At 33.9% G+C, this 19,645-nt stretch overlaps 1 protein-coding gene across 4 annotated transcripts in view; it reads left to right on the forward strand.

The window, feature by feature from the left end:
• Window positions 1-19,645, forward strand: part of SCAF4 (SR-related CTD associated factor 4) — a 73,585-nt gene that overhangs the window by 50,633 nt on the left and 3,307 nt on the right. For 3 of the 4 annotated variants that reach the window (XM_070942620.1, XM_070942616.1, XM_070942618.1), the window contains 6 exons: window positions 312-425; window positions 1,062-1,218; window positions 4,774-4,937; window positions 7,487-7,649; window positions 7,917-8,012; window positions 8,093-8,281. In XM_070942620.1, coding sequence (XP_070798721.1) covers window positions 312-425; window positions 1,062-1,218; window positions 4,774-4,937; window positions 7,487-7,649; window positions 7,917-8,012; window positions 8,093-8,281 — 883 coding nt within the window. The remainder of the gene's footprint in view (window positions 1-311; window positions 426-1,061; window positions 1,219-4,773; window positions 4,938-7,486; window positions 7,650-7,916; window positions 8,013-8,092; window positions 8,282-19,645) is intronic. The other variant, XM_070942619.1, reaches the window with a different exon arrangement.

Consider the following 19,645-nt stretch of genomic DNA (forward strand, 5'->3'; position numbering starts at 1 on the left):
ATTTATTATTTCGTGCCCTTAAGTCAATTTAGATTCCTGGCAACTACCTGGGTAGGTTTCTACAATTTTCTTGGCAAGATTTTCAAAGTGCCATTGCCTTTTTCCTAGTATTTACAGAAAGTGGCTGGCCCACTAAGGAAGGACTAGAACTCATGGTCATTTGATTTTTAGCCTGATGCTTTAACCACTACAGCAAACCAAACTGGCCCCATTATTAATAATAATATTAGGTACACTTTAAAATCACAATACATTTTAAATAACATATATTATTCTTGTAAAGTAATTTAATATTTCTTCGTTGAAAATAGATGATCCCGCCAAGAGGATGTGCTTATATTGTAATGGTACAGAGACAAGATGCAAACCGTGCCCTGCAGAAACTGAGTCGTGGTAACTTTAAAGTCAATCAGAAATCTATAAAGGTATTATGTTTACATTTTTCCTATCCTAAAAAGAATATTTTGATTGACTGATTTTTGTACAAGAACAGTAATTCAGTGCCTATAAGATTATATCATAGAAGGTGAATATCCCCTATAAGTGTTGAGGTAAATTAACATAATTGGGCTCCCTTGTGTTTCTGCATATTTATATTACTGTAAGATTGAAGAGTAGGAAAAGATACTCTGGTTATCTGTAGTTTAATGTTGGTTGTAGGGTTGATTCAACTACTTTAGCTTTTCAGATTGTGTATGACCCCACTTCAAACAATTTTGATTGGCATTTGATAATTTAAAAACAATATGTGGCAGTTATTCCTATTTCACTTCTTTCTCCCCCCTTATTTTGAAGATAAGAGCCACACTATATATTTTTTTTAGATATTACTATAAATCACTAAAAAAATTAAAAGGAAAAGACTTCATGGTAAAGTCAGCTGAACCACTATAATCAGCAAGGGATATGAAATAAATATATGTGATTTCTGTATAGTTTTAATTGTGATTGAACCAGTTCATTACCTACCTGATTTTATGATTATATTGAACTGAATGAATATAATTTATTATCTTAATAGTAAAACTTGCTGTCTGACAAGTGTGCTCTTTTTCCTTCAGATTGCTTGGGCTTTAAATAAAGGAATTAAGCCAGACTATAAGCAGTATTGGGATGTAGAATTAGGTGTTACCTACATACCATGGGGTAAAGTTAAACCTGAAGATTTGGAAAGTTTTTGTGAAGGAGGAATGCTGGACAATGATACACTTAGTCCTGGTAAGAAAATAAACTTATGTTTAAATAGAAGTTTTAATTAAAATCTTTGTATACATAAAATATTTTAATCAATTAAAAAACAGTTTCAGCTATTCAGGGGTTGAATTAGATGTTACATACAAAAAGTAGCTTTTAAGGAAAAAATGAAATTTTGAGTAAAACCACTTAGCATGGATATGAGGCTTGGAAGTAGTTATGTGATTCTAAATGTCTGAAATCCTTCAAGAGAAGAAAATACAGTTTACACTGTACACAGTCTTAAGTTTACACTTTAAGGATTTGGATATATTAGAATAGGTTCAGAAAAAGCACAATAAAGATAATTGGAAATTAGAAGTTAAATCTTATGAAAAGATGTGGAAGGAGGGATAATGTACCCCTTTTCAATACTTCAGAGAAGAAGTCAAAACCTATTCATGTTATGTTGCCAGTAACTAAGTGATGGATTCAAACTACAAGAAGGAAGCATCTGACTGAATGTTAGGAGAAAATATTTCTATTAGAAAGAGCAGAGTGGAAGTTGAATGAGAGGAGAGGAGAGTTTCTTTTCATTAAGTGTATTCAGATAAGAGAGTTAACCATGTGCCAGGGATGCTGGAGTTCTATAAGTAAACAGAGAATTAGACTTGACAGTTTAAATAACCCTTTCAACTGTATGAGATTGCGATACATAGCAATACTGCTTTTGGATATAGTTGTCTAAGCTGATGAAAATAAATACAGACCCTGACAAAACATAAGAGTATTATAATATGAAAGAGGCTTGGTCATAATGAGTTTTGCAAATTCATTTTCAATTAAAATGCAACGAAGCTGAAATATCATTTGTAAAACCTTTATATATTTATTTGTATTGAAATATCAAATTTACAAACTGCCCATCTCACTCACAGAGTGACTCTGGACCCAATTATAAAGTTTAAACATTAATATTAATATGGAAGTTATACAGTCAAATTATACCATTCTGTAAAAAATGCAAAAAGCTTGGTTGCAGATGTGGCCTCTTGATGCCTTTTTTTAAAACGAAAGAGAGTTAGTTTGCTCCCAAGAGAGCTTGTTACTTACCTTGAAAACAACATTAGGTGTCCATTAGGCCAACTAAAGGAGTTGAGAGCAGGGATATTTTAAAAGAATTTCCTTTTAAGATTTCAAATACTGGAACAAGTTCTTCAAGAAGTCTGGACAGAAAGTGTAAAATTACCTTCTTAAATTATGCCTGCTAAAATAGCAGCCAAAAAAGTTGCAAGTGAAAGCTAATTCCAATATTGTACCCAATTGGCTACATTTTTCACCAACTGAAATTTCTCTTTGTGTAGCCAAATCATGCACAATTTGTGATATATCTAAGGCATGGATTTGGCCCTTTTAGATACAGTTAAATCCAGTATACAGCAAACATAGTTTTGTAAACAAATTCACTATAATTGAATATTTCAAGATATAGTTGATGAGCAAGAAGCAATCCCAAATTACACAGCAATCCCAAATTTCAGGGTATATATCTTACTTTTCAAGTGCTGTATTATGAATTAATGCAAGTTTGGCATGATAGTACAGGGGTTTGGCATGATAGTACAGAGCCTTGATAGTACAGGGGTTTAGTGCACCCTGTTATTAACACAGCTGCCTGCAATTTCTGCTGGTTCGAATCTCTCCAAGGCTCAAGGTTGACTCAGCCTTCCATCCTTTCTAAGGTAGGTGAAATGAGGACCCAGTTTGTGGGGGCAATAAGCTGACTTTGTATAAAATATACAAAAGAATGAAGGCTATTGCTTAACGCATTGTAAGCTGCCCTGAGTCTCCGGAGAAGGGCGGCATATAAATCAAATAAAAAAATAAAAAAAAATATGCTAGACATTAGAATAGAATTAGAATTAGAATTAGAATTAGAATTAGATTAGAAAGAATAGAATAGAATAGAATAGAATAGAATAGAATAGAATAGAATAGAATAGAATAGAATAGAATAACAGAGTTGGAAGGGACCTTGGAGATCTTCTAGTCCAGCCCCCTTGCTCAAGCAGGAGAACCTATACAATCTCAGACAAGTGACTGTCCAGTCTCTTCTTAAAAACCTCCAGTGATGGAGTGCCCACAATTTCTGAAGGCAAGCTGTTTCACTGGTTAATTGTCCTTAATGTTAGGAAGCTTCTCCTTAATTCCAGGTTGCTTCTTTCTTTGATCAGTTTCCAACCATTATATCTTGTCCTGCTCTCTGGTGCTTTGGAGAATAATTTGACCCCCTCTTCTTTGTGGCAGTCCCTCAAACAATGATAAAACAATTCTCATTAAATTTTATACCTATTTTTGGACTGTGTCTATTCTGAATGTTGAATACTGACTTCTGGAGGACAATACAAATTCAGACAATAATAAGCATGATCTAAATAGAATGCATAAAGCTAAAATTTACAATATATCTAAAAAAATAGATAACATTCATTTAAGAGAGCCATATGATTATAAACTAAATTTAATATACTGAGGACATTTTATACGTGGGTCTGTGTATATTAAATTCTTCAATATTTACATATAATTTTAGTTCATAGTGGTGATGTATACATTTTGTTTTTGCCAAATTGACATGTTAATATGACTTTGAAAAACTGCTGACATATATACATACAGTTGCGTTAGCGGGAAACAAATAGGAAGGAAAATCAAAGTGCCTGAGTAAAATAGTACAGTATGCCTTATTGAAGTGCTCTGATGAAGTCCTTATGGCTGTCTAGAGTTTGGATTCAATTTGGAAGACATTTGGATGATCCAGGAATGTGAATACTGCACCTGCCTGAACTCATTGAAGTAGCTGCATGTGTTTCCAAGAATTTATAAGTGCAGCATAGATTCACCATAGTATACTCAATTCTAGAAACAGTTGCAGTTGCTTAAAAGAGTTTCTAATTAGTGCTGTGTTCATACTTCATGCAGCACCACTTTAAATAATATCTGCAAAATTCAGAGCTCTAGTTCATATATTTAAAAAAATGAAGCTACCTTGACAGCATATACGCACACATTTGAGAAGGAAAGTATTTTGAGTTTCTGTTTATTTCATCCTTCATCTGTTGCACAGAAAAACTTAAATACTGTGAAATGGTCTTAAATAGATTTAGGATATAGAGATACTTTTTCCACTAATGGAAGTGAAATCTGTATTTGTTTCTTTTGTCTATACTTCAGGATATTATTAATCTAGTTTTATAAAGAAACAATTTCATGAAAAAAACTGGAAAGTTTTCTATGCTGGATTACTATAAAAATGTTTGTTGCCTAGACCATAATTCTGAACATATAGGGATTAGAAAGCAGTGTAAAGGGACTAAGTTGAAAATGAAGTATTTAAAAGAAAGCTACATTTTTTATGAAGAAACTTGCCTTCATCCATTTGTATAAAAAATAAAAACATGTATGAATTTTGTATACAAAGTGTTTAGGCAATCTTGTGTGCACAAGAAATTAAACATATTTAAAGCAATTTAAAGATAAGTTTAAATAAATGAATAAATTGAGATCAAATATTTTTACATTCTTTTTAATCTTTTATAGAATGGAAAGGAATTCCAAAAAAATCAGAAAACCAGTTAGCCCAGAATGGAGGGGCTGGAAGTGGTGATACTGCACATAATGAACAAACATCACCTGTAGCTAAAGCGTTGCCAGTCCAAATGCCTCTACCGATACCTACACCAATAACAGTACCACCTCCACAGGCAAGTTCAACACTTCTCTTGTCTCTCTCTCTGTCTCTCTCTCCCTCTCCCTCCCTCCCCCTCTACCCCCTTTTTAGTTCTCTTCATACTTCAATTGGATACTTGCATAACTTCATATAAATTTTATTATTCCTAAATAAGCAATTCAATACTTTGCTTTGATATGTATGTAATATGGGTTCAATTGCTGAAAATTGTATTTGAAATTCTCCCAAATGTTGAGATTTTCAACTTAAAGGACATGCAAACATCCTATAATAATCAGGTCATGATAACTTCATTGTGTACAAAATCAGCATGAGAGTTAAATTAATAGAAAACAGAAGATATGTTTGAGGCCCAGTTCGCATATTCATTAAATTGGATTTAATTGTGAATGAGAACCTGAAAAATAATATTAAGTGTGTCCTTCGATTGAAATTACTTTTATTACATAGCATTTTTAAAAAGGGATACATAAATTGAGGATTTCCCCCCATTAAATTGTGGAGAAGATAATAAGTAGTCTTTCTGTTCATATTTATGTAGTTTTTCTGTTTTATGGAAAAAAAGCATGATGACCTAGAGGGTGGCTCAGTGGCTAAGATGCTGAGCTTGTCAATCTAATGTTCGACATCTCAGTGATTCGAATTCCTAGTGCCGTGTAATCGGGTGAGCTCCCATTACTAGTCCCAGCTTCTGCCAACCTAGCAGTTCGAAAGCACGTAAAAAAAAATGCAAGTAGAAAAATAGGGACCACCTTTGGTGGGAAGATAACAGTGTTCTGTGTGCCTTTGGCGTTTAGTCATGCCAGCCACATGACCACAGAGACTTCTTTGGACAGCGCTGGCTCTTCGGCTTTGAAACGGAGATGAGCACCGTCCCCTAGAACAATTAGCACATATATGTGAGGGGAACCTTTACCTTTACTTTAATCACAGTTTAAATTAAAAGAGTGTTATCCTAGCATATTATCTCTAATGACCATCTCCACTTTTAATTTCTTTATTAAGATGTTGTATGGTACAGTTAGTCCTTGACGTATAACCACATTTAAGCCCAAATTTCCATTGCTAAGTAAGAGTTAAATGAGCTTTTCCCCATTTTACAAACTTTTTTTGCCATAGTTGTTAAGGGAATCATTGCAGTTGTTAAGTGAATCATATGGAAATTTGCCTTCCCCCATTGACTTATTTGTCAGAAGCAGGCTGGGAAGGTTACAAATAGTGATCACATGACTGTTGCCAAGTGTCCGAATTTTGATCATATGACCATGGGAATGATGCAATGGTCGTAAGTGGGAAAACTGGTAATAAATCTCTTATTTTCAGTGTCATAACTATGAGCGGCTACTAAACGAACGGTTGTAAGTCAAGGACTGCCTGTAAATGAGTGTATGCAACATACTGTTGAACATCAAGTGAAGCATTGCCCCAAATTTAAAATACCTTGTAAACAATTTACAAAATAGAAAATAAAATTATAAAAATATTAAAAAATCTAAGTTTTAATCTTAGAATTTGTTTACTTGTGTAGCAAAAATTGAACGAATAAAATATATACACATTTACTTTTAACCATTTGTTTTATAGAGATGATGCAGCATTTAAAATATTTTACTACTTGTAATTACTAATTTTCTCTATCCAATTACACTTAAAATTTTGAATATGAAGAATTATGCTAATCAGGAATATATTATTATTGGTTCCATTAAAGTATAAATTATTTCAATTCAATTTACATATGACAATATCATGAGCGATAATGTTACATCATTTTATTGATGTTAACAAGAAAGAATTGATGGTAAAAGAGATTAGCTATCACAGACAACTAGTGATTATACAACTTGGCAAACAAACAAAAAAATATTAACAATTAAAGATCCTTTCCCATTATGATATTCTCCAGCAATTCTGGACTTAAACATTATACTAGTCTTGCTGATTTTGCATAATAAACCTTGTATTGATTATATTTTCAAATTTTGTAATGGTAGAAACATGTAGTCCAACATGATGAATCCCAAAATGGGAAAAAATTGATACAGAAGAAAAGTGCAAAGCAGTTCAAAGAAATCTTATAGAACTTCACTGAGAGATAGAACTATAACCTAAACATTCTTAGTAGCTTTTTGTGCTGGACTCTATAGGTGCACTGATTGCACTGCATCATCTAAAAAGCACATTTTTGGAAAACATCCTAAAACAACATTTCAAACAGCACTTACAAATGTGTCATTGTATGAGCTACTAGGTCGTTTAAATGTACACTGTTAATTAAAGAAATAATAGATGTTATGCCAAAGGAAAAAGCATTGATAAATAAGGAACCTCTGAATACTTGCTTTTGTCGCTACTGTTTCTATATGAACTGTATCTTGATTTAAAAATAGCATTTATCGATGGTTTATTTTATTTGTGATTTGGAATTTAAATTTCTAACTATTAAGGACTTGAGGTGAGGGTCTAATAAAAACGAACTTTACCACTTTTCTGTTTCTGACATCATTGTAAAGTTACCTGTAAACTCTGCAATAAAATGGAAATAATTTTATCCAATTGCAGGTGCCACCACATCAACCAGGTCCTCCAATGGTTGGTACCCTTCAGCCTCCTACATTTACTCCTCCATTAGGAATTCCACCTCCTGGATTTGGTCCTGGAGTTCCTCCTCCACCACCACCACCATTTATGCGACCAGGCTTCAATCCAATGCATTTACCACCAGGTATATTAATTGTTCTTAGAACGTTTGTAGGCATATGAATTATGTGTTAAATCATGCCAGCCACATGACCATGGAGACGTCTTCGGACAGTCCTGGCTCTTCGGCTTTGAAACAGAGATGAGCACCGCCCTCTAGAGTCGGGAATGATTAGCACATATGTGCGAGGGGAACCTTTACCTTACTCTAGAAAGTATGGCTTTCTGTTTATAGATAAATTGAATGGATGGCTGTTCTAAAAGTGATACTTCATTATTTCTGTCTTCATAGGTTTTCTTCCTCCTGGACCACCGCCTCCCATTAATCCATCGGTTTCAGTTCCTCCAGTTTCTGTCCCTCCTTCTGGAGGAGTAAATATCCCAAATTGTAAGTGAGAGTTGTTTGGTGTTAAAGATAATTCAAATAGAAGTGTATGCTATTTAAAACGTTATTAATGTCATTTTTAGCTACTGTGGCCACTATAAATGAAGACACTACAAAAGACTCTTCTATAGGGAACCCTATTCCAACAGTAGTTACTGGAGCTAGAGGAAATGGTGAAAATGCAGAAGGCTCCAAAGGATATCCAAATGCTCCACCACCTGTAACTTCTGCTAGTATATCAGCTTCTGTATCCCAACCAGTCCCACTTCTTGGTAAGTTCAGCTTTCAGGTGTTGGCAGTGCCACATTTCTGTATTCATTCCAGACGGATAACTCCTACCAAGCAAAATATAATCTGGACTGCTGGAATGTTAAGCCTTTAATTTTTGAATTCTGATTATGAATAATGAAGAACAATACTCATCCTGAAAAGCTTGAATTGATAAATTGATTTTGATAGAGAATGATATAATATACATTTTAGTAAAATGAACACTTCAAATATTTTGACTCCAACTAAAGTAGCAGATTTGGAATTTGAATGTTAATTTACCAGAGCTTTCCCCTCTGAACTTCAATACATTTTCAAATATGAAAGATGAAAACAGAAAAAAACTGTTCCTCTCTGTATTTCTCAAATACACACACTTCCATAACCCAAATGCTGTCTTTTTAGTCTTTTACCTGAAGAACTTTAATAATCTATTTGTGATAGATTAAATATAAATAGATAGACAGACAAACAGCCCTTCTCTTTGTTTCTGTCCCCCCCCCCCCCACAATTTAAATCCCATTGTGAGGAGAAGATGTGGAAATTAGCTTTGTGATTCGCTGGCTACATTTATTATTTAGCTGTGACAACTCTCAAACAACAGCTGTCTTATATTTTTACTCTTTTACTTCTCTGCTATTCTAATGTTCTGCCATTTTTTGTCTAGGTTTCATATCCTTTCATAATCCAAAGGAAAGAAAAATACATTAGAAATAGTTCCTTTTGATCAAATATACTTAAATATTATGAGGCCTTATTTATCACACAATACCTATCAGTTGTGTCAAGATTTGTTTTAAAACCACTGATTTATTACTTTCACAATTGCTTCAGGAAACCTATACTGGAATTACTTCCAATTTATTTTTTTAAACAATTGGCATTCCACAATACATTTTTATTAAAGTTCAGATTGTCCATTAATTCAAAACAAAATACATTCTGAATAGGTTCTTAATAAGTTTATAGCAGTCTGCACAACAAAAACTTCAAGCTGCCGCCAGCTCCATTGCTACTACCACTTTGTTTGGCACAGAACAGCTGATATATATTCCTATATTCCTTTGACATATAATCTTTTGCTTCCAGTGGATTGCATCCAATGTTTCATTCCATTGTTAGTAGAACATTCAAATGGCTAATACCAGAATCTTTGTATCCAGTCAATTGTTCATGTTCATTCATTCATTCATTTATTCATTCACCATGTCACACCTGTGGTTTACAAAGCCATGGTCCAATATAGTTGCTAGTCCTTTTTCTTAATCCTATCTTTTCCTGCTTCCTATCATGTATCAGTTTTGACACCAAGATTGTGCTTCCTGAAAATATAGTTCTATATTTTTTTTAAATATAGAACTATAAAATTACCTTTAGGGTCAAGTAATCTAAAGTAAGGAATATAAATTGCAATAATTTGTAGTATAATAAAAAGATTCACTCCATATGTATGTGTGTAAAATTAGTATACATAAATTAATACATTACAAAATCATGAATTATGGAGAATACTTTCTGATCCTGGCTTACCCTTTCTGATCTGTGCTTTTTATTCTTATTTATTCATCAGTATTATCTTAGAGTACCCCAAAGAGCCTATGTAATGGGAAGAAGTAGCTAAGTGAGGAGTCCATGGTAAAAGAATTTGACAAGTTTATAAAGTATGAATTACACCATTGTGGACAAGGTTTTAAATATTTGGGCATTTGATTACATTTGTTAACATTTATGAGCAGAAAACTGATATAGGTAGTCCTCAATGTATGAGCATAGCTGGACCAAAATTTCTATTTTTAAAGAAGGTACCGTATTTTTCAGAGTGTAAGATACTCCTTTTTCCTCCCCAAAAAAGAGGGTGAAAATCTGGGTGCATCTTACACTCCGAATGTAGCCCCGCCTAGCCTCGCAAATGGAGATTTCAGAGGCTGAAAGAAGCCTCTGAAAGAAGCTTCAGAAAAAAAGCCTCTGAAAGGCTTTTATATAAAATAATATGACAAGAAACAAAAGAAGAATCAGTAAAGGTTCTAACCAAACTATGCTAACAAATCTGGAGAATGTCACAATAACCAACAGATTGGAAGAGGTTAATCTACATACCAATACCAATGAAAGATTGAATAGAGTACAGATAGTCCTTCAGAATAAAAGCCTCTGAAAGAAGCTTCAGAAAAAAAAGCCTTTTTTCCCCCTGAAGCTCTGTTTCGGAGGCTTTCAGAGGCAGAAAAAAAAGGCACAGAGCTCACAACTAACTAATCTGTTGCTAAAATTCACCTCTGGAAACAGCTGATTGGGGGTATTCCGGGAGGCCGATCCACCCACCAATCAGCTTTTTTCTTATTTTCCTCCCCAAAAACTAAGGTGCGTCTTATACTCCGGTGCGTCTTATACTCCAAAAAATACAGTAGTTGTGCATCTGATTTTTTTGACTTTTTGTCATGGTTGTTAAATAAATCATTACAGTTGTTAAGTGAATCAAATGGTTTTTAAGTTGTAGATACAGCTATTGTAAATAGATCCCAGTTGCCAAGCAGCCAAATTTTGATCACATGGCTGTGGAGATGCTGCTATGGTTGTAAGTGCAAGGACTTGTAACTTTTTCAGTGCCATTGTAACTTTGAATGCTTGCTAAACAAATAGTTGCAAGTCGAGGACTACTTACAATCCACATTTGGTGCTTGGGTTTATAAAAAGTTGAAGGAAATGGGAAGCTATTGTCAAATTAATCTTTGGTACTGGCTTATTTTGTTACTTGCATAGTTATAGGGGAGTGAGGATATTTAATGTGCAGTTGAAGATAAAGTTTAATTTCATATCAAAATTAGAAAGTATAAATACTTTTGTAGATGTAAGGCTTAAACTTATTTTTTTCTGGCAACTACAGCTTGAGGATAAGCCAATCAATTATATTTAAAATTTTGAAACTGTCAGTTTGGGATCATGAATGGCACCAAGGTTTTCTTGATCCACCTAAGAGCTGAAGAGTAAAATAGTAGATTCAGGGTCTCTGAACTATATGAATCCAAGGAACTAGGTGACGAGGTGCTAATGTAAAGGCTTGTTACCAATGTATTACCTAATCTCAATTTCAGTTAAGTGCTTATTGTGTTAAGGCGCTGTGTAAGTTCTGCAGTAGATTGGAAAAGAAAGGAGGATGGAAGCTGGTTTCAGCACCCTCAAACATTTCTTTTCAAATCAGTACATGTATTTTGCTACCTTAATATAGCAAAAATATTTGAGTCCCTCAGTGGCTGCACCAAAATTTAGGATCTTTTTGGTGTGGGGGATGGGGGCAGAGAAAGGAAGCCTATAAATTTCCCCCTTGATTCAGTATGAATTTGACTGTAGTTTAAAACTGCCTCCATAAAGAACAATTTATTAATGTTGATTGGATAGTATTTTCCTTATCCAGAAGGCAATTTGTTATTTGGTAAATTAGAGTTTTTAATTTTTTATTATTCCACTTAACTTTAATCAATGAAATTGCTTTAAGCACTGAATCATTTAATTCAGATTATCTAATCTTTGGATCGAGTTAAATTTGATATAATGAAACTTATTTCCAACTGAAACTAGTCTATATACTGCAGCTATGTTTCTAAATTTAATAATTTACATCAATATTCTGGTTCTAAGAAGCAGATAATAATTTCCTGGATCAGCAAACTATTGTTGCAGATGGACATAATGTACACTTTACGTAATCTATATGTGTATTGAATTAATATGTATTTCAAAATCCACGCAGAGATATTCATGAGTTTCTTCTAATGACAGCTGCATTACATTCATAATGTTTTAATCTCTAAAACAGCACTGCATACTCTAGTCTTTTACATAGAGATTACTTCCAGGTTTCTTGAACAGTTCAGGGTCTAACAAATAAAATATAGAAATGATATGGAGAAGCAGTGTCCGTCAAAACAAGGTAAAATTGCTGAACAGAGTTCCTTAAAAAAAAAAAAATCTAAGGTAAGTTGAAATGGTTCTCCAAAAAAATAACAAGTCATAGTCAGATGCTATGGAAAAGTCTATAAAATCATGTTTAAAAGGCATTTTAGGTGTGTTGTTTAGTATCAAATTGGTATTGAAAAGTATGGGAGGGAAAATCAGCATAGAAAACCTCATGGAAGAACTTATCACAAATGATCTTGAAGGAAGAGGGCATACGTGAAAGTAATATTCAATATTGTTTTGAAACATCAGTGCAAACACAAGCCAGTGGGTGTGTAATAGTTCCAAGTGTTGGAGTAAACTGGGGAGAGCCAAATTCAAGTTTACCCTCAACCATATAAACTCACTGGAAGACTTTGGTCCAATCATACTCCTTAGCCCAAAATACCTCACGTGGTGGGAAAAATTAAAGGAGAGAACGCTGTGTATGCTGTTTTGCCCTCCTGAAGGAAGGCGAGATATAAGAGCCTTGATAGTACAGTGGTTTAGTGCACCCTGTTATTAACAAAGCTGCCTGCAATTTCTGCTGGTTCGAATCTCTCCAAGGCTCAAGGTTGACTCAGCCTTCCATCCTTTCTAAGGTAGGTGAAATGAGGACCCAGTTTGTGGGGGCAATAAGCTGACTTTGTATAAAATATACAAAAGAATGAAGGCTATTGCTTAACGCATTGTAAGCGGCCCTGAGTCTCCGGAGAAGGGCGGCATATAAATCAAATTAAAACAAACAAACAAACAAAAAAACCTGTAACATATAAATCAATAAATCTGTAATATGAACATGTTACCTAGAAGGTATACTGCTTTCTGGATGTGTCAGAAAAAGGAACCTAAAAACTACTGTAGCTTAACAGATATAATTTCAAAAAAGTTGTGTTATATCCCATATACCATTTTCAATGGAGATACTCATATGATAGACTGAGAACATTGCATCACGTGTACCCTCTAATGTTGTGACAGTAATAATGCAGTCTGTATATCTGCTTAAAAGAAATGTGCTTATTCCAGCGTAAGTGGATATAAGCTGTAGTCCAATGTCCTGATACCCTTTTAAAAATGAAATAAAGTTGTATGAATGCATGTTCTCTAGAAATATTGATGGCTATGTAGAATTGCCACCAGCATAGTTGTAATTTTGTGTCTTAATATGCTACATTTTTTATAAAACTATGAATTTTGCTGCCTGCATAAATTATGTAAATTAATGGCATTGATTATGTTCTATTTTGATGAAGAAAAAAGCCAATATAAGTATTAGGAATTTTTTTTGAAATGAAAACTAAATTTCTCTATTCCAAGTGAATACTAATGTCATTTACATGAACACACTATGTTTAACATTTAAATCTGCAAAGCTAACAAAACCATTCTGGTTTATAAAACTCCTCTTAAGAAATATGAGAAAGTTTTCTAGAGGAACTAACCTAGTTGAACCAGGTTGTAATATTTGGTAGAATATTTGGGTTCATGGATGCTAAATAATCCCATAATAATGAAGCACTCCATAAACTGGTTCAAGATTCAATATCAAGTGAAGGGAAATAGTTTTTGTAGCTGAGTATCTTCATGTCTGGTGACTACATTCTGATTTCTGCAAATGTTACTTAGTGTTGCTATCATTTTAGTAATTTGTGGAATAAGTAAATTTCAGGAAAGATTCTTTCATCACTATCTCAGTTTCTTAGACTCATATACAGAACATATCTCTCTCTGTCCCATGAGTCTAAAGGTTGGTTCTACTTTCAGTTCTTAGTGGTTTAGTCATGGATACAAAGGATTCCCCATCATATTTTAGCAAAACTGTATTCAGCATTCAATACACATTACTTTAAAAAATGCATTGGTTTTTTATCTTTCTGTAAAAAACATAACACATGCAATACCTGCTACTACTCTGGTAAGGGAAAGGTAATTTTGCTGTTATATGAAACAAAGTCACAATGGGCATATGTATATCGTCTGCATGTCTTGGAGAAGATTAACAAGGCTGAGATAGAAAATGGATGTAAACCTAGTCAAAGCAAATTATTTTACTTAAGTCATTTTAACATATTCATTAATTAACAAAGTAATATATAATTATTAACCATGTATTGTAAGAAGAGTAACATGATCTAATCATTGTATTGCCATTGAATAAACATCTTGACTGAAATGTGACTGATAAATAGAAACTGAAAAATAAGTATTTTTTTCCTTTGATAAATCTGATGCTGGATTTAAAATTGCCATATTTAATCCCTTCTAGTGAATAATACCAACACATTTGGTACATGAAACATTAACGAGCAGTGGGTTACTATATTTTTATTTATAATTTTTCAGATCAGTATCCTTAACTCTACAGACTTAAGAGTTCAGAAAAGAACTTTGTGTCCTTGGAAAAATAACATTCTACTATCTATACCTATTTGCAATAATCAGAGTGAAAAGCAGGTTGAAATTGTTATGCTATTAAAATGTTTATGAAGAACAATTGACTTGTTATAATTAAGAGTATAACTTCAGAAGTGAGATGTTTTGACATGTTCTGAAATCATCTGAAATCAAGTGCTCCCTCACAAACAATTTGAAATTACACAGAATAATTAGATATTTCTATTACATGCTCTGTAGTTTTCAAAGGTTGAAATGCTAACTTCACATTTTAAAGTTGTATCTAGTTGAACATGAATTTACATATGCTGAACATCAACATAAGAATGCTGTTATGAAACATGGTTAAAGCACAAAGGAGGAATACTTAAAATTCAGAAAATACATTTCATCAACTCAGTTTAATAGGGTTGAATGAATATCCACTCTCTTTTTAAATAAATATAAGTAAGAAATAAGTACCTATATTTGTAGATAACTGTTTGTGCCTAGTTTGAATTATGTTGCTGGGAATAGTATAGCTCTATTTCTACTTTAGTGCCTTAAAATGACTTAAAGGTACAGAAAAGGGTCCCCTTCCTGTTCATAGTGGAGGCATCATTTAAGGCATTCTGGGTTGAAAGGATTAGCCATTGATACCACTGATGGGAGACACCCATGGGGGCTCTTTTCATGTCCCCTTCAAGGAGCTGGATGGGAGCTCACTCCACCACGCAGCAGCACTCAGGTCACTAACTTCCAACCCAGCGTCCTAACCATGTGAGCCACTGCTCTCTGTATGAAAAGGATTATTGTCCTAGTATACTTTGAGTAAATCATATTACTTTTGGTTGGGAACATAGCAAGTATGTTCATGAACATTCCTAGAGTAAATTGAGATGGAATTTTTTAAATACCAAAATTTGCTTGAATATATTTAAAAAGTGAATTAGAACCTCAAAATCTAATAGCATTAACAAACAAAAAGCTAAGACAATGAAGACATTTCATATGTATTCTCATACAGTCTAATGACCCCTGGTGGTATATATGGGATGAAAAACCATATGCAAACAAATGCAGCAATTTTATGACGATGCTATGGAGAGTCTGCTATTAACATATGCTGATGGTAAATGTAGCTGCATAGTATTTATAATATACCTAATTGTTTCTTTTGCACTTTCACCACATGGATACATTTCTTTTTCATGTTCAACAAGACAGACAGTACATGGTTTTAACTAGGGTTTTCCTAGTTATATTTAGTATATCATCTCTAACAAAGTAATTTACAGTTCTGTAGTTATATCGGCTAGGTCATGGAATCAAATATCTCTTTGGAAGGGAAATCGGCCATTTTTCTTTGTATTTTTGCTTTATTGTCAAATAGTTCTTACTGTTAGAAAATAGCTCAATTTCATTTGGATTCCATTTGCATGTAATTGAAATTCATTAGCTATGTTCCATGGAGCATTGTCAACCATTTTCTATTCCGAAAGCTTTGCTTCTGGAAAATTGCTAGGTACAATGGCTGTATCAGTACAGTTAGTTTTCCTTCAGTGGTCACAATTTGGACTGGAAAGATTATTGAGCAAAATGGTCATAACTATGCTTGTGATTTTTACACAGGACTGTAATGGTAAACATATGACATAAAAATGAGGTGAAAGTGATAAATTCAGCCATTGCTCACCATTTTTCAGCACCATCATAACTGCAAATGGTTGCTGAAGCAATTGATAAGGACTACCTTCAGAGTTCAGAGAAGAACTTGAACAATAGACCTTTTAGATTCCCAGATGTCAGTCCTTTGATGGTCAGGAAGCAGACTTCACATGAACTACTGGAACTCTATTGTTGCAAGGTAAAATAATAGGCTCTTGAAGGCATGACAGTCTCTCCATCTTCTGCTAAAGGGAATCATGACACGGCAAGCTTGAGGTTTTTTCCTCATTTTTCCTTTTTAGGTTAAGCTAGGTTTACATAACTACCTTCATAGTCTTTCTTCAAGGTAATATTCTACAACAGAATATTCTGGCTCTGGAATGGAATATTTTATATATGCCTAGTCTTGATGAAAGGTTTGCATGTATAATCATCCTTAACTGTATGATTATATATAGGATAACCATTTAGGCTATCAAATCCAACTCCCTGCTCAGTTCAGAAATCCAAATCATTCCCTATATATAGGTAATAGATTCCATTGTGTGAAAGGTGTTTGTGTATTTCTGGGGTGGCATTATGGGAATTATAGGAAAACAGGCTTGTGTACTTTCAAATATGCAATTATATTCATGATTCTTAAGACTAAATGTTCTTAGTTTCTCATCATGGGATTTAGCTTCTAAGTCCCTGATAATTTTCATTATTATTTTTTACATTTGTCTCAGTTTCTCTAAAACCTTAAAAGTTTTCTGCCTGAAACTGGATACGATGTGGACTACATCTTGGCCATTGCGGAATAAAATAGAAATGTTATTTTATATTATAAAATGTATTGGTTGCCTGTAATTGCCTTTCTTTTCAACCACCTCACCACTGACTCGGTTTGCAATCTTGTTACTAATCCACATTATTTTTGTGCTTGTCAGAACCTTGCTTTACTCTCCTCTATTCAGCCTCAGTCTCTTAATTTCCATCAGCTTCTAAGTAATAAGACCATGTGGGAAATATCATCAAAAGAAGTTTGTAATACTATCAAAGTTTCTAAAGAAGTGTCAGAACAGTGACAATGCTGGGAATGTCCATAATGCTGTTATTACCATTGTATCTATATGCAGCTCAGGTCCTGGAGGATGTATTTATCTTTTTAGGAGCCCATTAAATAGCATCTGAGTATGATTATAATGATGATGAATGCATAACTTAATACTTTTGCCTCCTATTTTTTCCACAACAACCCATTGAATATTTTAGTGTCTTATGTTCCCATAACAAAAAGCAACCCAAGACAATTCCTGCTGCATGATGCATGACCTGCCAGGAAGTTCCTTGGAATATAGCAGACTGCTACTTCATTTTTTTAAAAAAAGACTGCCTTTAATTTTTAAGAAAATTTGCCTTTTAAAAATGTCACAGTATTTCCTTTTCTTGCAGTATTTGTTTTCTGTTTGTTTTGTCAGGGTTAAACAGGATTCAAAACTCTGAGTCACAGGTATCTTCTATATCTCTCAGTTCTGCCAGTTTCACCATGTAGCATTCCCTTTTGTTTCTTCTTAAAGCTTCATCCTTTTATCTCAATTGAATATGGCCTTTCTCTCCTTTGTTCACTGCATTGACCTTTCCTTCATAGACCTCTGTAAATTTGCACTTGCTGTTAACACATGGCAATTCATTTTCAGTCGGATCACAAACATGCTACAAGCACTGCAGGTCATCACTACAGAGTCCTTCTTTATCTTTACATTTGTTTCTTAAGGTTATACTATAGGAGGCTTTTATTTATTGTTTCTTTCTCAGGTAAGCCAAGGATACACCCCATTTTGAATATGGTGTCCATTGCAATCCCACATTTAATTTCCATTTACTGGAGGTTTTTAAGAAGAGACTGGACAGCCATTTGTCTGAAATGGTATATGATCTGCTTGAGCAGGGGCTTGGTCCCTTAAACTCTGTTATTCTATTCTGTTATTTCAAAAAGTATTTGTGGAAATTACAACAGGTTCAAAGGAAGACATCAAGAATGTTAGGCGACTAGAAATCAAATTCTTGAGCAGATATTTAAGGAGTTCTGTATATTTAGCCTGAGATAAACACAACTGGAGAATATGATAACACTCTTCAAATACCTGAAAAGGTGTCATTTGGAAGAAGATGAAGAATTTTTTAAAATTTCAGAATGTAAAATACTGAATAATAAATGTAAGCCATTGGAAGGGAGATTATAATTGAAAATTGGTGAAGGAAACAAATTATCATGGGTAATAAAATATTGGGAAATTATGGTTGGTTAGCACTAGCGGCTGCTGTTGTCACATGATCTATTTTCAATGTTCAGTGATCATTTGTCAGTCTCTCAATCCCTCATTCTTTCCCATGCCCAGTAGCGATCACTTACTTGCCTGATGGAAATGGGAGGCAGGGAGGCAGATTTCTGGTTCTCCCTGCCAGATTTCACCTAGGAAATTCAAAGGAAGCTGGCAGGAAGTTGAAAATTGTTTCCTGCTCCTTGCTTTTTTGCCTGCCCTCAGTCATTCTGTTTCTCTGGGTAAGGAAATGCCTCTGAAACAATTACTCTGGGGCATGGCTTGTCTAGTAATATTTTAATTTCATGACTACTTTTCTTCCTCTTAATTATAGTTATACCTTTATCTTTATTTGAAAGACAAGTATGGAAAATATGTCAAACAAAATCTAAACATAATCCTAATTCTAAATAATACAAATATAGTAATATATATTTAAAAATATAGTTTATGTTGCAATTTAAACCCAGCTGAATTTCTTGATCCTTGAATTCAGTTGTTTCAACAGTTATTTAGGGGTCTTAAATTGTGGGTGTTACTTGATACATGGACCTCTTTAATACTAAACATCGATTTTGTTTCCTAGTGATTATTTTTGTGAAGTGAAATGTCTTCAAATAATGTGTAAATTGCATCTGGGATCTAGAATCTGTTGCAGCCACGTGGATCATGTTTTGAATATAATAATAGAAGTATGTCTTTCCATATACGTTGTTCCATATACGTTGTACATGGTTGTCTCATGTACAACCATGAGACAAAAAGCTGCAGGAAGATACTAACAGTCATCTCTGCCCTCCAAGCTGATCAGGTTCTTTGATACACTGTTCTAGCAGTGATAGCGTTTTTGGCTGAGCTAGGCTATTTTGCCAAACCCTAGAGTCATGAAAACAGGCAGCATATAAATCTCTCCCTCCCCTCTGCCCCCCAAAACTCCCAATTATGAATTATATAATGGGCATTGCCTGTCAGTATATGATGAAACTTGTTTTGCGCTCTGGGCAACTACTGAATGGGAAGTGGTGAGGCATTGTAAAAAATTGCTTAACCTGCTTCAGAAAACTAGATTCTTTTCCCCATGTGCACTTG

The sequence above is a fragment of the Pituophis catenifer genome, unplaced genomic scaffold, assembly GCF_029215685.1.
Source record: "Pituophis catenifer annectens isolate HBS135680 unplaced genomic scaffold, rPitCat1.0.hap2 SCAF_4, whole genome shotgun sequence".
NCBI classification, from domain to species: Eukaryota; Metazoa; Chordata; class Lepidosauria; order Squamata; family Colubridae; genus Pituophis; species Pituophis catenifer.